General features: G+C 40.6%; 1 protein-coding gene and 1 long non-coding RNA gene across 6 annotated transcripts in view; one reads left to right on the top strand and one right to left on the bottom strand.

Annotated features, from left to right (window-relative positions):
• TMCC3 (transmembrane and coiled-coil domain family 3) overlaps positions 1–7,530 on the top strand; it is a 143,332-nt gene extending 135,802 nt beyond the window's left edge. For all 5 annotated transcript variants that reach the window (XM_030003083.2, XM_030003085.1, XM_030003087.2 and 2 more), the window contains exons 2-4: positions 645–1,543; positions 3,047–3,182; positions 5,975–7,530. In XM_030003083.2, the coding sequence (XP_029858943.1) occupies positions 645–1,543; positions 3,047–3,182; positions 5,975–6,277 (1,338 nt within the window). In that variant the 3' untranslated portion in view covers positions 6,278–7,530. The remainder of the gene's footprint in view (positions 1–644; positions 1,544–3,046; positions 3,183–5,974) is intronic.
• A 675-nt stretch (positions 7,531–8,205) lies between these two features.
• LOC121232646 lies at positions 8,206–10,066 on the bottom strand. Its single transcript, XR_005931490.1, has 2 exons — positions 9,763–10,066; positions 8,206–8,279 (listed from the first exon to the last, which is right to left on the bottom strand). It is a non-coding gene; the product is annotated as an uncharacterized LOC121232646 (long non-coding RNA).
• Between the last annotated feature and the right edge of the window lie 7,850 nt (positions 10,067–17,916).

The raw sequence follows: 17,916 nt of genomic DNA on the forward strand, positions 1-17,916 counted from the left end.
TTTCTCTATGCTCTCTGCGCTAAAAACTAGCAGCTGCTTCCTGCTGAAGTATGCAGTAAATTTCCAAGAACTTTCAGCTAGTTGTGGAAAAACTTTCAATTGTGTGACAGATTTGAATGGGAGGAGCACGTATCAAAAAAGCCTTTAACCTGGTAGAATATACTGAACATTATAACACTGCTGTAGAGGGAAAAAATCTGTTTATGCCTCTATCAGTGTTTGACCATTTCTAAGAGAAATATGGCATGATTATCCGTCATGATCTTTTTGAAACTCTTAATAATGGACAATATATTTAGGAACCTTTTCTAACTAGGCATTGTTCTGGTTTTGTGAATAACTGTAAATGATTCGGAAAAACTATGTACTTGAATAATTTTCACTCTAATTCATCTTTCTGCTTTTTTAAGAGAGACAGGCAGTTCCTTGGGCTGTTTATCAACCTAGGGAAGTCAAGAAAAATGCTTCTTAATTTCAAAGAAAACTTCATTTTATTTTGCTACTATAAGCTACTTTATATTGTGTACTTGTTATAATTACATGCAGAAAAGGAAACTGGAAGTTACATTTAGAAAAGTAAAATTCAAATTCCATTTATCTCTCTTTTTTTTTTTTTTTTTTTTTACCTTTATTTTCCCTCTCAGGTGGAAAGACATGACATGAATACCCTGAGTTTACCACTTAACATTCGCCGTGGAGGCTCTGACACCAACCTGAACTTTGATGTACCAGATGGGGTCCTAGAGTTTCACAAAGTCAAACTCAGTGCAGATAGCTTGAAACAGAAAATCCTCAAGGTTACAGAACAAATCAAAGTTGAACAAACAGCTCGAGATGGAAACGTGGCTGAGTATTTGAAACTGGTAAACAGTGCAGACAAGCAACAGGCTGGGCGCATTAAACAAGTCTTTGAGAAAAAGAACCAGAAATCTGCCCACTCCATTGCCCAGCTGCAGAAGAAATTGGAACAGTATCACAAAAAGCTCAAGGATATTGAACAAAATGGATCTTCCAAAACTACTAAGGATACTTCCAAAGATAATTTGAAAGATAGTCAGCATGGAAAGTCCCGTACCTCTGGGCATGGAACAGAGAGCGGCAAGTCGGGTGTGCCGGGTGTATCTTTGACACCACCTGTCTTTGTTTTCAGCAAGTCTAGAGAGTTTGCAAACCTGATCCGAAACAAATTTGGTAGTGCAGACAACATTGCTCATCTCAAAAATACCTTGGATGAATTTCGGCCAGAAACGAGTTCTAGAACATATGGGGGCAGTGCCACCATTGTTGCCAAACCAAAATATGTTAGTGATGATGAATGCTCAAGTGGAACCTCTGGCTCAGCAGATAGTAATGGAAATACTCCCTTTGGTCCTGCTGTGGCAAGTACCCTGGACAGCCAAGGAAAGCTTTCCATGATTTTGGAGGAACTAAGGGAAATCAAGGAGACACAGTCCCAATTAGCTGATGATATTGAGAATTTAAAAACACAATTTAAAAGAGACTATGGCTTTATTTCTCAGATGTTACAAGAGGAAAGATATAGGTATTTTTTTTCAACTGTTCTCTTGAAATTACTTTTGAATGGGTATAGAAGCTATTTGGAAAGTGGAAATGTGGGTGTGTGCTTGTGTGTGTGATATTTCAGAAGCAGGAGGAAAAAATAGTTCCAATCAATATCTCTTACCAAGATGTTCCACTCCTTCCAATAACTGAAAATATATGTAGAACATTAATATTTCCTATCAAATAATGTGGTAGTTCTTTGCCTTCTGTCGAAGGCTTGTCAGAAAATTCTCTCATTTGACATAGTGTATTATGTGAATACTGCGTATAGGAGATGCCAATTGTTTTGTAACTGGTGGAAGGATTCTGGTTTATTGTGACTTGAAAATGCTAATCAGTCTACGGTGTAGCAGAGCTGATTTACAGCTGATAAGTATACCCTTTAGTCCCAAATACCTTGTCCAAATACTTCTCAGACACATTGCTATCTTGTAGATGCGATGTCACTTTGTACCCTGATGTAACACGCGGCTGTGAAATGTAGTTTTAAGTGCTGTAGCGCAACTTCCTCTTGCATTTGGTACTTGGCAATTAATTCCTTTATCATCCACTGTGGGAAGTGAGATATGTTCTACAGAGGGCTTGCACCTGCTGTACCTATATCCCATTTGTCATATTGCTTGTTAAAGTAAGTGTTGATTCTTGAAGTCTTTACTACACTAATGGGCAAAAACTCAGTAGGAAATGCAATATTTAATGTTTCCTTTTGTACAGTTCTTGAAATACAAGGGAAGGCTGGATATCAGGTGGGAATGCGGGGGAGGAAAGAACAGAGCAAATGGCCTACTGAACTCAGGACTTGGTTTTAGGAGAAGGCAGAGCAGCCTCTTCTGACAGCTCACTGCCATTAAGATCTTAAGTCTCCTGCCACCATTTCCACAGCTAGACAATTTTGCCTCCATCATTTTTGTGCCAACCGCAGTGTTTGCCTGTTTGTGTGTTAAATCAAGTTACAACATCACCAAAAAAAATTTTCTAGTTTCCTGAAGGTTTAGTTGAACTGGTTTTCCAGGCAGAGGCGTGCCAAAACAGGCTGTGCATGAATGGCAGGACCTTGCAGTTGTGTTTGAGAGGGGATCCAGGGAACATATTTTTCCTTTCACTAGTGGCGAGCTGTTAACTGGCTCAGGCTTACATATGAAACCATATCTTCTTGTCTAAATGAAGAGTGAGAAATGGAAAAATGTAAGTTGGATACCCTTAGGCACTGTTTATGGTTCATATAATTTGCCAATGATGTACAAATATTTGCTTTTTAACACCCACTGCCAGCAAGAAACACTCAGAAAAGGCTTTCAGTTTGCTGAATAAATGCTTATGGAGAGTTTCCAAAGTTTTTACTGATTTCTCTATGTGCTCTGTAATGCTAGTCAGATGAATCCATAGCACACTGAAAAATTGCCTTTTAAAATGTGTAATTGTTTTCATGATTTAGCATTACTTGAATAGAAGGCACTAAATTTAGACCTTTTTTCCTAATAAGATACGAAAGATTGGAAGACCAGTTAAATGATCTCACTGATCTTCATCAACATGAGACAGCAAACTTGAAACAAGAGCTAGCCAGCATAGAGGAGAAAGTGGCGTATCAGGCATATGAGCGATCACGTGATGTTCAGGTACTTTTTTTTTTTCCCCTTATCATCACCTTCTGGCATTTTGTAGAAATCTTGTGGTGAAAAACACTTGCATCTTTCTACATCTTTGTATATAAGGAAACTGGGGAATTATTTAAGCCCATGTTTTGTCTGTTTTAACGTGAAAACCCAGCATGTTTAAATTGGTGACGGTCTCCTTTTGTTTCAATGGATTCAGAATTTTATCTGCTGGAACTGATGATACATCCTAGGCAGACTCGTGGGTGAAGAATGGCCTGGTTTAATTTTTTGCACCAGAGGAGGAGGGAATTGAGTCTCCTTGTATTGTGTAAAATGCTGCTTTTGACAATGTCATAACACAAACCTCTTGCTCAGACTTTCTCTGATATATAGTCATATCACTGGCAAGGTTTATTATAAATGGAGTTTAAGGTAATAAGTGAGAGAGCTAATTGATAAATAGACTTGTAGATTTGCCAGTTGTAACTTAAGAGTTCTAATCCATGGTCACAACGGCCCCTATAATCAACACTCTAGGGTGTGTTCACCTCGGTGATCAGTTGTAGTCATGTCTGACTTCAATCAAAAGCCAGTAATAATGTCTACAAGTTTGTCCTGACAGCATGTAGTTACATACTTGAGTATTTATATACAATATAAGCATTTATATAATTCATAACATTTCTACCCAAAGTCTGAACAAGTGGTGAAAAATGGTGAAAATATTGTTTTGCCTTACTTTGGGTTTAAATTCACTAACAACTGAGGAATCCTCAAAGACTGTCTTCATATTGGCTCAGATGGTAAAAAAAACAAACAAACAAACAAAAAAACCCCCACCAAAACCAAAACCCCTATCCTGTACACCCCTGTGCTCACATTTCTAACGTAGAGCATGCAAGCAGCAGGATGATCACACCGTTTCCTGATTGGTGTCAGAGTTAGGAAACTCCAGGGAACAGAGTGGCAAAGGGATAGTACTGAATGTAGGCATATAATAGGTTCCTTTGTAGGTTTAAAGAAGAGAGGTCTCTTGTGCAGGACTTCTTTCTGTGAAGGCATCTTGAGGATGTAAAAACTGAATGAGACCTGAGTTCCCCAGCAGAAGGGCTGTGAAATGTTCACTAACTCATTAGCAGAACCCTGGAGGGGTATCAGAGACTTTTAACACTAATTGCAGTGTTACGTTGATACAGCCTTGTTTCTTTTATCTCTGTACAGTTGGGCCTGTTTAAACCTGTTTCTTTGAGGGGGGGGTTGGCAAATAATCTAAAATAGAGTAAAAGCATTTAAGTTGTGGATATTTTAAGTAACAGCCTAACTTCAGAGCACTCTGTCCCTAAGGGATGGGCAGATAATTTTTAAAACACTTGCTCAGCCTCTCAATCCAGAGCTGCAGGTATCAAACTTTTGCAGCTGGACTTTCTCTAAAGCAGCACGAGATGATTTGAGAATAAATTATGGTCAGAGTGGAAGAAGGACCAGGAAAGTTCTTCAGTGTGTAGTGGAGACCATGCATGAACCCTAAGGGACTTTGTGTCACCCATTAAGAACTGTCTTCTATATTATTACTAATTCCTAGAACAGTGAAAGGAAGCAGTCTTTTGTAAGGTGCTATGCCATGTGCTTTGCACTGAGTTTGGTGCCTGGCTGGTCGCCTGGTAAGCCAGTTCAACTTGCCGAAACAACGGAGAACTGACCTAGCAAAAGAAAGCTAATACTCTGTGTGGAGTGGTTTTGTTTGTTTTTACACAGAGGATTGGGTTGAATCGGCTTACTCTGTGATCAGGTGAACACCCCTGCCAGTGCAAGGAAAATATTTGGAGTTTGAGAGTGGGGAAGGAAGCAGGGATGCTGGAGCAGAATTTTTTCCCGTTTACACAGTGGTAAAAGGTTATGTCAAGTTGATCAATCTCATTAAATTATAGCCTTGCACCGTGCTACACAGGGTTGCCCAAATCCCAACTCTGTCAAAAAGTGGCATTTTGGCAAGCAAGTGAAGCAGTCGGAAACTTTTCCATGTTTCACTTTGAGAGGGCTTAAGCATGGGGTTAGTGACTTAAGAACTGTTTTACTCAAAGACCATTTTTAGTCTACCCTCAAGCAGAAGAGAAGGGTCTGCTTTCTTTAGAACAAAATGTGAAGCTGGATATATCATGTGTGAGAGAGAATCCCATCAAAGCACCACCACAGGTTTCTCCGCTGTCTCCACTGCACACTGCCCGCTTGGGGTGTGGATTAATGAGCCTCCCCACTGACAGAGGGAGAAGGCAATCTCTTACTGCAGACTCAAGCCCAGCACTGTACAATGGGTGTCTTTGAGAGAAAAAGCAATGTAGACCAGAGAGATGGTGTAAACCAAATGCTATATGTTGCAAAGTAGATGTAATTAGTATCACAGCAAGCCTGTACTACCCTAATGTTTTCTACAGCGTATACAAAGAAACTAACTTTGCTGTTTAATCCAGTGAAAGTTGCCAAGGCAACAGCTTTCCCAGTACTTTATCTCATCAGTATATGCAGGAAATATCTGTCATGAACATTCGAGTTACGATACTATTTTTCAAGCGTGAAGAATGTAAAAACTACATTTTGGACAGTGTTGTCAGACTTGATTGTGCCTGAGCAGGCAGTGATACACACATGCAGGTATATATGTGCATTTATTTTTTAAAAAGTTGGTGGCTCATTCAAATTTTAGGAGTCTATAATAAATTACATTTCTAATCTAGCTGATGGATGGCTCTGCAGCTAAAACGGGAAAAGTGGTGTATGGAAATACAGCTGCCCTAATTCTTGTTTTCTGTCTCCAGGAAGCCTTGGAATCATGCCAGACCCGGGTTTCAAAGCTGGAGCTCCATCAGCAAGAACAGCAAGCACAGCAGTCCGAAACAGTTAATGCCAAAGTGCTCCTGGGGAAATGTATAAATGTTATCCTGGCCTTCATGACTGTCATCTTAGTGTGCGTTTCTACTATTGCAAAGTTCATTGCTCCTATGATGAAGAGCCGTTTTCATATCATCTGCACTTTTTTCGCAGTGACGCTGCTGGCAATATTTTGTAAAAACTGGGATCATATCATTTGTGCCATAGAAAGGATGATTATACCAAGATGAAGCTGCTGGTCTGGCTGCTTTTTTTTTTTTTTTTCTCCCTCTTCCCCTTCCAGTTTTTTAAGTGCTGTGTGTATACAAGTCATTTTTTGTTGGTTTAAATGTGCAGACTGGATGGAGAAGGCTGCAAAGACTCCTGGACTTTAAGGTGTAAATACATAAATGCATACTTGTTGGCAGTCATTTGCCTGTTCAATCCAATTATGTCTAATTGGCTATGTCTGTGATGAACTGCTCGCTTATGTCTGTCTTCTGCCTTAATCCAAAGGGTTTTCCACTTTACAAACCCACACCCACAAAAGATGGTGTGATGCTCTGGGAGGGATCCAAGCAACTGCAAGTGTCAGGTGTGCTTTTTTACTAGACTGGAGTGCAAAGAGTGTGATCAGGAGGGAGTGAACCATAGTGTGTATCAGCCTTGTTAGACTAATAAGTTAATTTTCTCTCTGTATCCAGCTAGAATGATAAGCCAAATTATACAGTCATATATATTAATAGTTCTTGATTTTAAATTAATGGGTATCTGTATATGGGGTTTCTAGTTTTCAGGAGCAGCAAAACTTGATGCTTCTGCTAGTAACCTTTTGCACAGGGAGTTTATTGTTTGTAAATTAGACCAGTGATGACTATTGACCACAGTTAGCAGTTGTTCTATCCTGGCACTGTTTCTTATCACATTCAGGAAACACATAAATGTGGCATAAGACTCCCAAAGATGAACTTAATTGAATGACAAGATCTCCAGGCCACTTTTGTAAAGAAGCAAATAACTGGTGCGTAAGTTTGGTCATGCAGACCAAAGCACTCTCTTGCTTCAAGCCCTGCAACCTGCAAGGGGAAGGAAGTACACAGAAAGGCAACATCTAGATTAGCCTTTGTTAGCACTGAATTGTTGGGGTGCTCTAACTGAACGCAAAGCAGGTAGGTGGTGGGACTCTGGGTACAGTGGATTTCTTTCTTGTGTCAGATTAAGGAATGTGGAAGAAGCATGAGGGAACAGCTTCTTAGGGGAGCAGGGAGTTAAACTTCTGTAAATATACAAACACTGTGCAGACTCTCTTGACAAACATTCCTGAAAATAATGTATTAGCATACAGTACCACTACTAGGAGACGGGGTTGGTTTTGTTTTCCTACTGGAATTTATTTTGCTTGATTTAAGAACTGCAAAAAAAAATTTCCCTGAAATCTGCTTGGCTTTCAGCCATGATGTAAAACAAGATCTTTAATTAAAAAAAACAAAAGAAACCACCACAACCAGAATTATTCTCTGCTCTCCATTAAATGAAAAGACAGTGTCTCCAGTTATTTGATGTTCAGTGTTACTTACTTTGAAAATAATTGTCATGTGAGGTTTTCTTTTCAGTTGCAGTATTTGTTATGCTGGTTTTATGGCAGTGGGGGGAGGGGATTACTTGATGTGTGTATTTGTTTTTAATCAAGTGCAATAGTTGGTGTAGAAATTCAGAAGACCTTATTCTGAGGAAAGGGGGGGGGGGGGGGGGGGGGAGGCAAGGGAAGAACTTTGACATTTTACCACGATTGGATTAACAGTGAATACAGTTACTTTTTGTAGCTTCAGGGACTGAAGGAAGGGCAGAATTAACTGCATGAATAGGGATATGACTAAGCATTTAGAAAATTCAATTAAAACACTTTAAAAATCATTAAAGAATTTTTTATGTCCTACATCTTTGAACAGAGAAATCAGGAAGGATTGTGCTGGCTTGCACACACTGGAAATGGATCAGATCAGGCACACCCATGTTATCCGAACCCAGCTCTGCCTCATCTTCAGAGGGAGGTAGAGTGGAAAGCAAGTCCTGCTGAGAGGGATATGACTTTATAAAGCCCAAACTTAGCAATTGGTTTATCCCTGGCTGTGTCAGGAAGAATTATTATACAGATACATTCTTCTTAGTGTTTGTTTTTGGGGGTTTGTTTGTTGGTTGTTTTTTTTTCTTTTCTTCTTCTCTTTGCCTTTACCCCTGTATTCCTGGTATCCCCTGAAGAAGGAAGGAGGTATTGTGTTACGTATAAAAATATTCTGTCTGAATCGCTGCATGTGCTCCTGCTGCTGTTCGCTTCAGGGAGACCTTTCTTCTCATGTCTTTTAACCCATTTTGGCACTGTATGCGTGCATTGCAACAGGCCTTCACCCACACCTTCCACGTATCTGCACTTAGCCTCCTTTTACAGCCAGCTCATAAACAGGGGATTGCTTCTACCGCTGCAGCTCATAAACTTATCTTCAGAGGAAAGTCCCTTCCACAATTTTAAAAAGTTTAAAAGGAAAAAAGAAGTAGCTCTTTCCTGGCCTTTACATCACAAGAAAGGCTTTCCCTTGGTTTGTTTTTATGACCTTTTGATGTTTCCTGCAATCCTCTTCGTCTTTTCCACTGTTTCCATACAATTTGTTCCTATCTTCATTTTTAAAAAGGCGTATGATGTCTTTTTATAGTCTGTATTTTCCATTTCATTAGCCAATAAGCATGCTTCTATTCAGAGTCTTTTCCTTTCTGAAGTGTTTTCCTAAATTCCACCACCCATTTTACTGATGAGCCCTATGACTCTTTCCCCCCGCCCCATTTCCGTAGGCCACAAGATTGTATATCCCTTACAAAAAACCAAGAGTCCTGTACTGTTCCTTAGAAAGCTGTGACTCTTCATGGTGTTTTCTTGCCATCTTCATTATAACTTCCATCCTTCTATTCCGTTTGCACAGCCACCTTCTGGTTTGGCCACTTGAGAAAACACTGTTTGTCTAGCATTTTGTTAAATGGGTTCAGAAGGGGACATGTGCAAGAAAGGAATACCATGTGTTAATTTTTACGTAAGGAAAAACTCCTTTGCCTGTTGCATGGTTATATGTTTAAGGAGATAATCCTCCCAGTGCTAGTGTATGTGGTTAAAAATGTAATGTCAGATAGTCTCAAGGTCAGGCAGGAAAAAGGTTAGTCATTTTTCTTATAACAAAGGAAGTTGGTATAGTACGACCTGGGGATGTGAAGGCTTCTGCTCCAAGGGCATCCTATTACAATCCTGGAAGATGACCTCAGTGCAAAATGAGGGTAGAACATAAAATCAATGGGCCTATGAAAGATTGCTCACTGTTTTGATAAAATCTGACTGGGTTCAAATTGGAAACAAAAGGGTCTTGTGTTTCCATATTGGCTTTATATCTGGCAGAGGACACAGAAAAAGCTGTAAAAGGCTACATAATGTTATTCATGCAAATTAAAACAAACCTAATTGGTAAATGGGCACAGCACTTCTCTAGGTTATTTTCCCTGCTGGATTTAAATCACTGGAGGATGTGACATGCATCAAGAAATTAAAAAAAGATGTGAAGGGCAAAAGCCTGCTTTTGGGTGAAACTGCTATGGTTTTGCACAGAGTAAGGCTGCAGTGCCAGGAGCTCGGCCAAGTGGAAGGGCACCCGAAGGGGAGGGAGGTCTCCCCTCCTGCCTTTACCCTCCCATTTCTTACCTTGTGCTGACACTGGTCCGTGTTGCAGTCTTGCATGTGCCATGTGAGCTCGCTTGGGCTGGGAAGAAAAACGTAGCAAAAGAGCTGGCTAGTTCTCCACGTCAAGAGACTTAAAGGGCTGATGGAAAGGTCTCGTGTGTGCAAAGCGGGGACAAAAAGGGAGATGAGCCTTTTTCTTTCTTGCTGCAGTGAATCATGAGCTGCCCCAAAAACTGTACTCTAGGCAGCCTCCCTGCAGAACGATGGGGCAGCTTCAGCGCAGAAAGGTTCTTCCTAGCTTTTGCCTACAGGGAACAGATACAAACAGCACCAGGATGTGGTAGCTCAGGCTAGCCGGCTGTGTCTGTACCCAGGACCAAGAGCAGGCTGGTGGCTGGGCTGGGCTGGGCTAGCCAGGGTTGATGCCTGTGCCACTAGCATCAGTATGAGCATCACTTCCACCGCTTAGGCTGGGATTATACGAGTGTACATATCTGGCCTGCAGTCAGAGCTCTGCTTGCTGTGAGAGCTTGCCTGGGCCACCCCAAACAGTTGCAAGACATCTCTTAATGAGAACTTTGTTCAGTTTCTCAATCAATTAACCATGTTCTGTCAGGATACGGTTTGCTTTTACATTCTCACACAACACCTTAGACATTCTTAGTATACAATGTACTCCTTACGCTTACTCATCGTGAGCCTTTGAAACACTCCCACTCAACAAAAAGTTGCCAGACAGTGTCTTTTCTGCTTGGCGCTGCCTGGTAGTCAATTATTTCACTTCACTTTGACTGTAGTTCTCCAACTGAAAAGCCCTTCAGTTAGTTGTTAATACCTGTTCTCTAGGCTTTTGGCAGATTTTTTGCTCAAAGGTTCTTGTGAAGGTCAGCACAATTTTCCTGACCTCTCCCATTTCAGCATTCAGGTCTAAATTGGGTTTCCTCTAAAACTTATATAATGGATCCCTCCACTACAACTATAACTCCGTTATTGTTGAACATCCAATTAGTCATTGACCGCACTGAATGAGACCCAGTTTAAATTCCTTCTCCTTTCTGCTTTACATTATATGCGTTTGTGCAACTTCTCATTTTACTGCGCTCCTGTGATGTCTACTTGTTCTGATTTCTTAGAGAAGCACTATCAAATCTGGCTGCTTTTTAGTTTAATATCAAAATGCTTGTGTTACGCAGTGCCTCTGCTGCAGGACCATCACATAGAGACACCTGATATCTGCACTACATGAAGGATATTTAAAAGCCAATGTTTTTCTTTGAACAAATCATTGACTGCTTATCTGGGGAATAAAAATTCAATAGGTGAAGGCAGTTTGCTGTAGGAAAAATACATGATCCACTGACTACAAGCTGAAGCTAGGCAAATCCAGTGTAAGCATAAGCTTCAGGTTTGTAATCACAAGGGTTACAAGCTAATTATCAGCTACTGAATAACATGAACAAGGACTCCAATATTTGCAGTTAAAGTTGAATGCTGCTGTTCAAAAGAATCAGTTCAGGCTTGTGTTTGTGTCACGGTTTAACCCCAGCCAGCAGCTGAGCACCGCACAGCTGCTCACTCACTTCCCCCCCACCCAGTGGGATGGGGGAGAGAATCAGGGAAAAAAGTAAAACTTGTGGGTTGAGATAAGAATAGTTTAATAAGTAGAACAGAGAGGAAGAAAATGATAATAACAATAATAAAATGATGATAATAATAAAAGGATTGGAATATACAAAACAAGTGATGCACAATGCAATTGCTCACCACTTGCTGCCCGATGCCCAGTCAGTTCCCAAGCAGTGATCCCCACAGGCCAACTCCCCCCAGTTTCTGTACTGGGCATGACATCAAATGGTATGGAACACCCCTTTGGCCAGTTTGGGTCACTGCCCTGGCTGTGTCCCCTCCCAACGCCTTGTGCCCCTCCAGCCTTCTTGCTGGCTGGGCATGAGAAGCTGAAAAATCCTTGACTCGGTATAAACACTACTCAGCAACAACTGAAAACATCAGTGTGTTATCAACATTCTTCTCATACTGAACCCAAGACACAACACTATACCAGCTACTAGGAAGAAAATTAACTCTGTCCCAAAAAGTCAGATAACAAAGTCAACTGCATAACCACAGGTAGTGCTTTCTGGAATTAGAATTGACAAACAAGAAATTATTTTGGAAAAAAACCCAACCCCAACTCACAGAAGCTTGTTGTTCATTTAGGTGGTATGGAAACCAATTTTGGAAACCAAGCCCCTTTCCAATGTGATACAGACATTTTAATTCTGGATTCAATGGTACAACAGAAGGTAAACACAGATTAATGTAATTAAACACTTTAATTTGGATAACAGAATTTAATCACTTCTGAAAGTCCATCTAGGAATAGCAATCAGGCAAGTTTATTCTCTTCTTTTTTAATCAAGCAAATATTTATCTGCTTTTTTTCATTTACCATCGTGCCAGAATGCGGCCTTTAATTAATTACATTGCTCCCTTTTAAAATGCAAGAGATTATAAAAGGCTTGTTTTCAGATAAAGTTTGAAAGGTCTCTCTAGTGCTGAGTAGAATCCAGCAGAAAATCTTTTTTTTACATTACAACAGTGAAAGACTAAGAAAACTTTAGTTAATGGAATTGCTTATTTTCCCTGAAAAAGCAAACTGAGATGATGCTGTATATAAAGACTGCATGAGGACTAGTCAAACTATCTTGTACGGTTGATTTGCTGTATGTTTAGCATATTAAGTTGTACTGTTGTTGGAAAGTTTTGCACAAAGCCACCTTTCCTTTTTACCCAGAGAACCTGGGTCTGGTAGTATCGAGGTGTACCAAAAATTGTCTGGTTTTATTGACTAAAGTTAATTGTCTCAGTATGTGATCTACAATGTTTCTCATACCATTTTCATTTTGTGCAGCACTGTGGAAAGATTCAACTACAAAAATGTAATTTTTGTATATTTCGTTGTGTAGTCATGACTGCCTCTAAGGTGCCATTAACATTTTTTAAAATAAAAATATTTACATTTATTTGATGATGAACATTGTTTCTTAAACTTACTGTCTGATCACTCAAACCACTATCAGTTTTTCTTTGTCAGTACAAAGTTACTCAATTGACAGTGACAAAATCATTCAATTGAGCGTAAGCCCCAGCTTTAAAATACTGATGAAACTGAGCATTCTGCTCTGCTGCAGTTTTGACCAAAACAGGTAATTTGAATTTTATTTACAGCTATGACATGGCAAAACTGCAATCAAATGAGTGAGGTATCGTCATTGCTCTTCTCTAGAGCTTGTGTGAACATGCTATGCAAACACAGTGCTATTGTGCCAAGCAGTTGGACTCGCTTTGGAGTATCTTTGGGGAAAACTGAATTAGAAACCTAAGCTGAATTTTTAAGTTATTGTCAGAAATCTTGGTCACATGTGCCAAAAATGTGATAGTGACGTGCCTAATAGTTAACATAGCTGACATAAAGCAAAACATTTGCATTTATTTTTCACAAAGCAGAGGTCTTGTCAGCTGGCACCAGCAGCCATTGGGAACGATATTATTTTTATACCAAGAACAGCGTGTTGCTTTGCAGTCATGCCATACTTCCTATTTCCTCCTCTTCGAGGAAATGGCATACAGCAGCTCCCATGTCACCTGCAGACAGTCCAAGGTCTCATCATGCTGAGTTTCACATGGGTGCCTGGAACTCTGTCTATATTAAGCCATTCACAAACAACAGGTTCCCCCGCAGCCGCTGATAACTTTTGCCCACTTCTGGCATGGGCTGAATAACCCCTGCTAACACACTGGCAAACCAGGCGTAAAAAAAGGCATCTCACTCATCATCAGTTCTCTCAGTTGTTCATAACTCTGGTTTGAAGAGTGCGTAACACACCCTGGTAACTGTTTTAGCACCCAAAAATAGAAAGGCAGAGAGGAAAATACAACAGTGCTGTTTAACTTAGCACAGAAAGAGAAGTGTCACTCATAGCCAAGTAGTGGTTGCTGTACAGTGTTAGCAATCTTTGGACGAGACAAATAACCCTTACCAGTAGTGTACACTGAAAATACTTCGTGTTGGTGCACCTCATACCTCTGAGAGCCAAAGCTGTACGAATGTGCCAGAAACCAGCTGAAGGCACCCAAGACTTCATCTGCTACTGCACTGCGACTCATTTTGCAACACCAAAAACTGCTTTGAATTAGCTAGTTCAGATACCGCTAGCAGTGCAGTTTAAACTTGGTGATAAATGCTTCCTGAATGCGTGTGTGCCATCGCTCTGCTTGTGCTACTGTGGGAGAGCGCAGCAATCAAATGCCAGGTTCTGACTCCCATGGCAACTAGAGCAGAGTTGATGTAATTGAAAGGAGAAATGTCTACGCTGTATCCTCCTCAATTCCTGTTTGGACTGTGGACTTAAGTGACAACACATTAGTTTTGTGAAGTTATCTAGTGGATCGGTGCCATGTTACCTTTTATGTGCAGCCTACCAGATTCAGACAGAAGTAAAGCAGAGAGGCTGAACTCCCCTGCCTTAGGACAAGCTTGAAGCTGGCCAGTACTAAGCTGCTGAAAGAAGCATTGACATGCTTTTGACAGAAACTTTAGAAATTGAGCTTGCGTTTGATGTAGTCATGATCCCTTCAGCCAGTGAGTGTGTGGTTCTACCCATCTGTATGTGTAAATTTGGAAAAACTCTTTTCAGTTAGCGTGGCTAGAATGGAGTCAATCCAATGGAAATGAAAGCACAGTCAGGACTGAAGGCTGTTCTCACATATTACAATATACATAAATGTGAAATCTCCTTGTAGCCCAATGAATTCACTCTGTATTTTTCTGTTGAATACCATTTTGATAAGTTGGTACAGGTCTGGAAAACATCCTTTTCCCCCATAGCCACAGACACAGGGTTAAAAGGGGATCAGTAATTATAAGCATGAGATACTCTGTGTACATGCTGAACGGAAAAGTAGAGAACACAGCTCTTGTGTGAACAGCAGTCCCATACAACACAGTTGCCACATTTGAGTAATGGATTCATAAACTGCCAGATATTCATGCTTTATATCTACTGATGGCCTATGTGCTAAAAATTACATTCTGGCCTTACTGAGCTCAATGGTAAAAACCCGACCGCGTTTAATCGGGGAAGACTCTTACCACAGCACTATGGCACTTAAAAGCAGTTTCATCTTCTGATTTTGCAGTACCAAAAATATTATTTTTCTCAGGCAATCCACACACAACAATGTATGGTTTTAACTCTCCACCACAAAGAGCAGACTACTCAGTCACAGACATCTCTGCCGCAATTATATAAGACGATGAAACTATTTGCACACTTTCAGGCTCTGCTGACTCAGAGGCTGAACAGAGCTTGTACTCCCAGCACTAATTCCCCACTTGGCCTCTATCCTGCTAGGTTGGATTCAGGTCAAGGTGACATAAACTAAGCATGGATTAAACCACAGGTATGACCAGTAGCATGTGTGCATAACAGCAAAACCCTTCTCTAAAGATATGCCACTGGGCTACAGGAGCTTGAGGATCTATCTAATCTAGCAACTATTTTCAGCTTGCTCAACTGAGGCAGCAAGGAATTCTAAACAAGCTTTCAAACTCATCAAGACATTTTCTAACCATACTTACACAGTGTCTTCCTCCAAAGAGTGTATCTGCAAAATGCATTGAAATACTTCCCTGGGCTTCTCTACATATTTTACAGCTCTTTGTATGTTGCTTTCTTTGTGCGAGGATGAACCTTGCTGCTCTGTGAAATGCTGATCTACCCGGAACTAATATAAGATGACATTTAAAGAGACATAAATAACCTCTAATACTGTCAACCAAAAACCTTGAGGTATCTAAATGAAATCTCTACTTTTACTTGAGCGCCACAGTGAATTTAAATAGTGTACCTTAAAGAGACTATTTTTTTGTAAAATAAACTACTGAGATCTGAAGCTGCATAAAGTTCTATTTCTATAAAAAACCTGTGTTGTGGGAGATGTTTCAAAAAGGCAAATTCGCCACTGTTGGAATAATCCAACATGTTATAAAGGTATTATACCTGCTTCCTTTAGGTACTGACTTAATTAGAAGAGTAAGACTGACATAAACAAAGAGAAAACAAACAAACAAATCCCAATATGTGTTTCCTCTCTCTCCTCAACAGGATGGCTTCTTTCCATATTTACTTCTCTCAATTATTTTTTCATTTGTCTTGTAATATTTATAGTCTTCATTTTCTAGCTGTTTCTCCCTCTTGCTCTCTAGGCTCATCTCTTGATTGACACTCTTCCCTCTCTGCTGTGTCCATAAGCCCCACGCACCTGCTTTTCTACTCCTCCTTCCTTCAGCCATCTCCTCCTTGCACCCTTGAACTCCATCTTGTCTCTTGCTTTTTCTCTCTCTTTCCTTGTACTCTACAAGATTCCCAGATCAAGCCCATCTGAGTCACTACAGCAGCTCTATTTTTAAAGCAAGCTTCTCGCATTGCTGAGAGACATGGAGATGGTCACTGTGACAAAGAAGAGCCTCGTTACTACTCATACTTCAAAAATGCTAGCTATCAGGTGATTAACTAGAATCACCTGACTCAGCGGGCCTCAGAAGGAAACAAGTACCCTTTTTTGATCAATGTGAAAAACATGGAGGCAAAAATAAAGTAACACGATTTCCAACCATCTTGAGGCATCCTCTTAGAACAAGATTACACACTGGAAATGATTACACAGAAACTGCACCATTATCCAACAGATTAGCTGGCAAGAGACACCCAACCCTGTCGATTTTAGTTACCAAAATAATTTTAGCTTTTGTAATTTTTTTACTATGTCCCCTGCAGAGCTCATACCAAGTGACCTAGATTCTTGACATCGTGTTTCTCAAGTAAATTAATTGTTTTCCAATAGATTATAGCTGTGTAATCTTGATGTGAACAGACGCTAATGGAACCAAAGAAAGAATCTGGGCCACGCTACCGCTCCTGTTCATGAAGCTGTACAAGGGAGGAAGACTTCTGTTTGACCTTAGTTAGCATTAATATTTGTAGAGCTGATAGCAAAAAAAATAATTTAAAAATGAGCAAATTTGATACAGAAAACAAGAGTCAGGCATGCGACTTCATAATACTTGTTTTTAAAGATTTTTTGCATTGTGAAGCCATGTAGAACTACAGCTTTTCTTTTTTTTTCCCCATCAAAGTCTGTTTTGCATCAAAATTAAATTTTAATTCATTTTGGAAGGCGAACTTTTAAGCTGTTGTAATGTTACTTATTTCAGTGTAGGTATACATTGGTATAGACCGGATACCGTTGCTATTTCACTTCTAGCATTGCAAAGGTATTGGCCACAAGCACAACATACACATAAAACCGTACAGCAGCATCAGTCTGCACGGTCAGACTTCCAGTGCAGTACGTACTGAACTCTTGTCACTGTAGCTGTGGAAGTGACTGCAGTATGTTTTGGACACCTTCTTATTAACTGAGCTTACAACCACCTCTAGGGGAGCTAACTGCTTTTATAATCTCCGGATCCGTATAAAACTACGAGCAAATTTAACATTTGGCTTTTTTTTTCTCTTTTTCCTTGGGGATGTGCGTGTGTCATCTGTAACACCCACCTTCTAATACACTAATTGAAGCCAATTTTAATCCTTATTAAAGGACTGTTAATCTCATTAGGGGATCGTCAGTACCGCTCTGGATGATCAATCTCCCGCTTCAGCCAGAGATGCCAGAGAGAAATCGAGGAAGTTTACGAGAAGGTCACGCTTACACTATTTCAACTGCCCTTAAACCTGGTTTCTGTCAGAAAACAGCCCCCGTTCCCAGGATCGCCTGGAACGCGTTTTTCTTTCCGCACGGCTACGTGAGCCCCAGCGTTCAGCTCGGTGTTAGCAGCCGAGGTCAGTCCCGCTGGCTACGAAACGAAACGCTTGCTTCTCCCCCTCAGCTCGGGAGCGTTACCCTCGGCTACCCGTTACCACACGTTTTGGCGCGCTTTGGCGTCCGTCCGCGCCGCCAGGCCTGCCGTTCTCCTCTCTCCTTCCACAGAACCTCCCGTCAGAACGTGGTACGAAACCTTAAAACCGCCGTACAGCCACGCAAAAAAAAAACCCAAAACCCAAAAAAACCCCGCATTTTTAAATACACGACGTTGACGCAGAGGGGTGTTGT

Source organism: Aquila chrysaetos, chromosome 26 (assembly GCF_900496995.4).
Source record: "Aquila chrysaetos chrysaetos chromosome 26, bAquChr1.4, whole genome shotgun sequence".
NCBI lineage: Eukaryota > Metazoa > Chordata > Aves > Accipitriformes > Accipitridae > Aquila > Aquila chrysaetos.